Source organism: Corapipo altera, unplaced genomic scaffold (assembly GCF_003945725.1).
Source record: "Corapipo altera isolate COAL_440 unplaced genomic scaffold, ASM394572v1 129059, whole genome shotgun sequence".
Lineage (NCBI taxonomy): Eukaryota > Metazoa > Chordata > Aves > Passeriformes > Pipridae > Corapipo > Corapipo altera.
In genome coordinates this window covers 1-7,463 of record NW_020886068.1, presented here as the reverse complement: position 1 = coordinate 7,463, position 7,463 = coordinate 1, and the positions used below count along the sequence as shown (strand labels likewise).

Sequence of the window (7,463 nt, the reverse complement as noted above, 5' to 3'; positions counted from 1 at the left end):
TTATAAATACAAATAAATATGAGAATCAAAAATACAAATAAATATGAGAATCAAAAATACAAATAAATATGAGAATCAAAAATACAAATAAATATGAGAATCAAAAATACAAATAAATATGAGAATCAAAAATGCAAATAAATATGAAAATTTTAAATACAAATAAATAAGAGATACAAAAATGCAAATATAAGAAAGCTGACTACTCACAGCAAACAGAGCAGGCCCCATGTAAGTCTCCATATACTGATAATAAAGGGACATTATCTTCACCAGGTTCTGTAAGGCAGCCACTCGTACCTTTGGGGCAAAAAAGGGATTTTTAAACACAATTCTGGTTATTTTACCTGGGTTTGGGTATCAGAGGTTCCCCCCCAGCTGCCCCAGGAAGGTGCAGGGGCAAACCAAGCCCTGAATTCACTCACCCTTGTATCTGGACACTGTGTTGCTTCACAGACTACTTGCATAATAAAGTGCCTTTCAGACTAGAGAAAAGAGAGCAAAAAGAACATTAGAAGTGGCTTTACAAAAGCACTGGAGGCTTCCTGGGGAGGCTGAGTTTGAGCCTGGCCTGGCCCAGTCCCTCCTGCAGCACTTCTGAAGATCCAGGGACAGCCCAGGGCACTCACTGCACTATTTTAAACCATTTCTACCCCAAAGGGGGAATCCCAGGCTTTCCTTTGCAAGGGTTCAACTTCAACTGTCTTAAAATAAAAAGGGCTGTCTTTAAAATAAAAAGCGAAATAAAGACTCAGTTTTTCAGGGAAAGCAGCAAAAAAAGAAATTCCTGCTGTTCCCTATTTTCAGCAGTTTCTTCCCGAAAATTCCAGTCAGGACATCGATTTCTCGGGGGGGGCAGCACCTGGATTCCCACTTTTTGGCAGGAAGGGACAGATTTATTTATTATTATTGTTATTTGACAGGTTATTTAACAGGACTGAGCCCACAGAAACGGAGCCTGAATGGATCAGGCACCTCCCATCCCCAATTTTGGAAGGTTCAGCTGATCCCCCATCAACACCCACCGAGGATTTTAGGGAGAGGTTTCCACGAAAAGCCCCTCTAAGCTGGAGGTTCAGCATTAATCCCACCTTCCCCACACTGTCCCCTGGCAGAGAACTAAAGGATAAGTCTTAAGTTGAGAAGGAAAAGACAAAATCAATGGGTTTGGCTGCTCTGCAAAGAGGCTCATCCCGAGGTTGGACTTTTCCTCCCCCAACGATTTCCAGAGGCCAAGTTAAACCTGGATGGGAGCCACAAGCACTTGAAAGGAAGTGCTGATCCAAGCTGGTCCTGGATCAGGAAAGCAGAGCATCCAACAGGCTCAGCTCTAAGGTCAGTTCAACTTTATTCCCTCCCTTCCCAAAAAAAAAAAACCCAAATGCTTCCTCGGCACCAAAAATTTCCACGGGATTTTTTAGAGGTGAATCCAAGTCTCAGCCAGAACAGGATTATCCATCAAAACTCAGCGTGGTGCATGATTCCTCATCACAGACCGTGGATTCAGCCCCGGGATCTGAGGCCAAGGGGGTGTTTTCCCTCCTCACCTCTTTGTCAAAGTTTGCTTTGGTGAATTCCAAAGAGTTCAGGAGTGCGTTCGTGGCCGCCAGCTTGACGTTGTTGCTGGGCTCTTCCTTCCTCATTCCCTGGATGATGGCTGTCAGGATCTCGTTGGATTTGTCCTGGAGCTGCTCTGGATCCTGGGAAGAAGTTTCCATGAAGTTATTTGTCACCTTAACAGTTTTTTTTTCCATACATTGAGTACCCCCTGAACTCAAGTCTACAAGTTTTAGGACATTTTGCTCCAAGCTCAATCCTGATATCTACAACTTTTAGGACGTTTTTCTCCCTGGAAAATCCAAGGAATTCCTACACCAGAACACCTTTGCTGCTTTTGGGATGAGGAGGAGACTGAAGTGAGCACAAAAACTCCATAAATGCAAAGCCAAATTAATCTCACTGTATCAAACATAAGCCAACAAGCTCCAGGACTTGACTTTGCTCACCCAGAACGTTAAAAAACCACTGATTTCCAACTAATTTATGGACTGGGCAGAGCTCTACTTTTACTGGTAAATTTGCCAATATTTTTTAGGCATAACAGCAAAAAAAATGCACTGCCTGGAGCAGCAGCAAGGGCAGGAAACTGTTAAATCACTGTTAAACACTCAAGGCTTAGGGAATAAAGCTGTGAATACACACTAAAGATTCATTTTTCTTCGTGGCAAAATCAAGTCTGCAGGACCCACAAGTAACTGGGTGAATTGTTACATCAGGATTTATCCAGCAGAAAAATTTAAAGATTCTCAAACTATGGTCACAAAACTATAAAACTCTAAAAGGGGGGATCTTATAAAATAAATATAAAATGGGAAATACCCAACCAGCAAGGCAGGGCACCCAAAAATCCAGAGGTTAGTGATCCATTCCACCCAAAAAAACCAAGGAACAGCCCCTCCAGAGTTGCAGGGACTTGTCACAAACAGATTTCCTCTTTTATTTCACTTTTCTCCCCAGTGAAACCAACCCCTTGAAGCCAAATAAAAGCCCCAAACAAAAGATTTCCCCTCCTGCCTCACTCCAGAGAGATTCCAGCAGGGACACAAGTTCTCCAGGACATTCAGTGGCACCAAAAGAGCAGCTGCTAATTCCAGTTTTCAGCAGCAAGACACAGTTTTCCAACCAATTCCCACCAGGTCCTGCAATCCCTGGATAAACCCACAGGAGGTGCCTCCAAGAGCTCAACATTCCTGCATCAAAAATTCCTGAATTACCAACAAAGGGGGTTTCCCTACCAATATGAAGGTCAGGTTTTCCCAAACCAGGAAGGCATCAAACACTGATCCCTGTTTTATCCCTGGTTTTATCCAACGTTTGGATGCTGAGCTGGAGTTTTCCCCCGGCCTCGTGTGACCTCAGGGACACGGAGTCTTAAATCTTCCCTTTAGGAAAGATGACCTGGATTTGGGCTGGGAAAGCAGGTCAGTCCTTCCAGGCACCATCCCTGGGTTTACTCCCACAGTTCTGCCAGCAGGATTAGGAACAGACAGCACAGGGAAGCACCAACAGCCTCCTGGATATGGAATCATGGAATGCCTAAGGCTGGAAAAGCCCTCCAAGATTGTCGAGTCAGAGAATCATGGAACACCCCGAGCTGGGAGGGATCCATGAGGATCATCCAGTCCAACTCCTGGTCTTGCACAGGACATCCCAAAATCCCACCCTGTCCCTGAGAGCGTTGTCCAAACATTCCCTGAGCTCCGGCAGCCCTGGGGCCGTGACCAAACCCTGGGGAGTTCCAGTGTCCAACCAACTTCTAGGGGAAGAACCTTTCCCAAAATCCAGCCTGAATCCCTCCTGACACTGCTTCAATCCCAACCACAGGCAGGTGAAAGGAAGAGAAAAGGTGCTGGGAAGACCTTGGGAGCAAAATCCTCACGGAAATGCTTCAACCAGCACCCTTGGACTCTGACAGGATTGGGGTTGGTGGAGTTCTGGTATCCTTCATCCTCTGAGGGAAGAAGTTTGTCCTAAAATCCAACCTAAACATCTCTGACACAGCTTCAAGCCCAACCACAGGAAGGAGAAAGGAGAAGAAGAGGTGCTGGGAAGACCTTGGGAGCAAAATCCTCATGGAAATTCTTCAACTTGGAACTCTGGCAGGGCTCCAGGAGTTCCTGTGTCCAACCACCTTCTAGGGAAGAACCTTTCCCAAAATCCCCCCTGACACAGCTTCAATCCCAACCACAGGAGGGAAAAAGGAAGAGAAGAGGTGCTGGGAAGACCCTGGGAGCAAAATCCTCATGGAAATTCTTCAACCAGCACCCCTGGAACTCTGACAGGGTTGGGGAGTTCCTGTGTCCAACTACCCTCTGGGGGAAGAAGCTTTCCAAAAATCCAGCCCCAGTCCCCTGACACAGCTTCAATCCCAACCACAGGAGGGAGAAAGGAAGAGAAGAGGTTCTGGGAAGACCCTGGGAGCAAAACCCTCATGGAAATTCTTCAACCAGCACCTCCTGGAGCTCTGGCTGTGACCAAACCCTGGGGAGTTCCTGTGTCCAACCACCTTCCAGGGAAGAACCTTTCCCAAAATCCCCCCTGACACAGCTTCAATCCCAACCACAGGAGGGAGAGAGGCAGAGAAGAGGTTCTGGGAAGACCCTGGGAGCAAAATCCTCATGGAAATTCTTCAACTTGGAGCTCTGGTAGGGCTGGGGAGTTCCTGTGTCCAATCACCTTCTAGAGGAAGAACCTTTCCCTAGAAAGGTTCTAGGGAAACCTAGAACCTAAAAATCCAGCCCCAATCCCCTGACACAGCTTCAATCCCAACCACAGGAGGGAGAGAGGCAGAGAAGAGGTTCTGGAGAGACCCTGGGAGTAAAATCCTCACAGAAATTCTTCAACTTGGAGCTCTGGCAGGGCTGGGGAGTTCCTGTGTCCAACCACCTTCTAGGGGAAGAACCTTTCCCAAAATCCAGCCCCAATCCCCTGACACAGCTTCAATCCCAACCACAGGAGGGAGAGAGGAGGAGAAGAGGTTCTGGGGAGACCCTGGGAGCAGAATCCTGCCGGGAATGCCCCGGAGCAGGGGTGCACTCACGATGTCCTGGCAGATGTAGCCGATGGCCTCCAGCGTGGACTCTTTCATGTGCTCGGTGCTGTGCTGGTTGGTGACGTTGGCCACCAGCTGGGGGATGAGCTCTGGCCACTGGTTCATGGGAATTTCGGCGCAGGCGATCCCGGCCACGCACTGGGAAGCGGAGCTGGGCCGGTAGGTCTCCGTTCCCAGGGTCTGGAGCACCTGGAATGGGGCAGGGAAGGGTTTAGGGCAGGGACAGGCGAGCCCTGCCCGTCCCAAATCCTTCCCAGCAGAGCAGTTGGCTCGTTCTGCTTCCTGCTGCAAACATTTCAAAGAGGGAAACGAGGCTGGAGAGGAACATTCCCAATGGGAAGTGGGATCCAGCTGTGATTCCAACACATCCTTTAACTCTGGGAACAGCCCGTGTGCCACAGCACAGCAAGGGCTCAAACAATCCCTCCCCACTCAGAAAGAGAAATCATAAAGCAAAAATTATTAATATCACTATCAAATTATTATTTAAAAATCACTACAAAGCAAAATTATTGTTATCAGTTACAATTATAAAGAGAAAGTGAAATTATTATTATTTAAAATTATAAAGACAAAGCAAAATTGTTATTAATATTAGTTAAAATTTATAAAGACAAAGCAAAATAATAATTATTATTAGTTAAAATTTATAAAGACAAAGCAAAATAATAATTATTATTAGTTAAAATTTATAAAGACAAACCAAAGTTGTTATTATTATTAGTTAAAATTTATAAAGACAAAGTAAAATAATAGTTATTATTAGTTAAAATTTATAAAGACAAAGCAAAATAATAGTTATTATTAGTTAAAATTTATAAAGACAAAGTAAAATAATATTTATTATTAGTTAAAATTTATAAAGACAAACCAAAATTGTTATTATTATTAGTTAAAATTTATAAAGACAAAGTAAAATAATAATTATTATTAGTTAAAAGTATAAAGACAAAGCAAAATTATTATTATTATTAGTTGAAATTACAAAGATAAAGCAAAATTATTATGATTAGGTAAAATTATAAAGACAAAGTAAAATAATAATTATTATTAGTTAAAATTTACAAGGACAAAGTAAAATTGTTATTATTAGTTAAAATTATAAAGACAAATTATTAAAGTTATTATTATTAGTTAAAATAAAAAATTATTATTGTTATTATTATTAGTTAAAATTATAAAAACAAAGCAAAATTGTTATTATTATTATTAGTTAAAATTATAAAGACAAATTATTGTTGTTGTTGCTGTTGTTATTATTATTACTAAAATTATAGTAGAGCAAATTAACAAAACAGAAATTGGGGGTGAAATCCCTGCCCAAGCACCAATTATTTTTTCTGCCAAAATAATCTACAGAACCATTCAGATGAACAATTTCCTTTCACGTTGCAATCAATCAGAATGATTTTTTGGGTATTCTTCCATAACTCTTTTTTTTCAGGAAAACCAGAGGGATCCCACTGCTCACATCCAAGCATCGTTTTCCTCCCATCAGCCAAAAAAAACCACTGAGCCCCCACTTCTGTCACTGCAAACCCCCAAACTTTAACCATCAGAGAGCTCAGGGGTCCTCAGGCAAACTCCCCAAATTTAAGCATCTAATTTTCTATTTGGGACTTGCAATTTTTTACCATATTCTACTCTGAAAACTCCTTTTAACTCTGTGGTCAGGCACTGACTGTGCTTCCAGGATGGGGATGGGATTGTGAAACACCTCAGGAAGCTGTTCCTTGGAAAAGGAGGAAAAACCTGCCCTGAGGGGGGTTTTCTTTGGAAAAAAAATCAAAGCAAAGAGTTGCAGAGGAGGAGCCACGGAATCATGGAATGGTTTGGGTGGGAAGGGACCTTAAAATTCACCCAGTGCCACCCCCTGCCATGGGCAGGGACACCTTCCACCAGCCCCATCCATCCTGGCCTTGGACACTTCCAGGGATCCAGGGGCAGCCACAGCTTCTCTGGGCAACCTGTGCCAGTGTTTTATAACATCCTCCTTGGAAAAACTTCCTTCTGCCTCATCCAAATCAATTCTGCACCTTAAAAACCATCGCCCCCTTTTCCTCTCAGAATTCCAGAATATCCTGAGCCGGAGGGGACCCCCAAGGATCACCCAGTGCCACCCCAAAATCCCCCCCTTGTCCCTGAGAGCGTTGTCCAAACAATTCCTGAGCTCTGGCAGGTTTGGAGCCGTGACATTCCCAGGGAATTCCAGCGCCCAACCACCCTCTGGAGAAAGAGCCTTGCCCTGATTTCCCCCCAATACTGGTGTGGAATGAACATCCCACAGGAAGCACCACAAGTGCAGATGCTGCTGCTGTTGCTCCAACAGGAGATTTTGCAGATGGAAAAAGGATGGAAAACACATTCCAAGGCCAGAGAACCCCCCAAAACCCCGACACTCACGTAGTTCTTGACCTCCCTGCGGGCGTTGGCGTCGATGGCCAGCCATCTCTGCTGGTACTGGGCCTTGATGTCGGGATCCTTGGAAGTCAGGGAATTCTTGATCTGCAGCCCCGCTGCCACTCGAGCCACTTGGCTGTTCCCGGGATTTGCCAGCACTCTGGACAGTTCCACCAGGAAGGTCGGCTGGGGACACAGAGCAGGGTCAGTCCCCGACCCACAGAGCTGGGGGAGAACCCCCCCTGAGCCTGGGAGCCCCCAGGAACACCCTCCAGGAATAGCCCTCAGGAACATCCTCCAGGAACAGCCCTCAGGAGTAGCCCCCAGGAACACCCTCCGGGAATAGCCCCCGGGAACAGCCCCCGGGAACAGCCCCCGGGAACAGCCTCTGGGAACAGCCTCTGGGAACAGCCCCCAGGAACAGCCCCCAGGAACAGCCCCCAGGAACAGC

At 45.2% G+C, this 7,463-nt stretch overlaps 1 protein-coding gene across 1 annotated transcript; it reads right to left on the bottom strand.

Annotated features, from left to right (window-relative positions):
* Nucleotides 1-203: 203 nt before the first annotated feature.
* Nucleotides 204-7,237, bottom strand: LOC113940991 (importin subunit beta-1-like; the record flags this gene model as incomplete). Its single annotated transcript, XM_027632146.1, has 5 exons — nucleotides 204-300; nucleotides 426-485; nucleotides 1,548-1,700; nucleotides 4,601-4,801; nucleotides 7,016-7,237. Coding segments are annotated over 5 exons (733 nt in total), but the record flags the coding sequence as incomplete, so codon positions are not given.
* Between the last annotated feature and the right edge of the window lie 226 nt (nucleotides 7,238-7,463).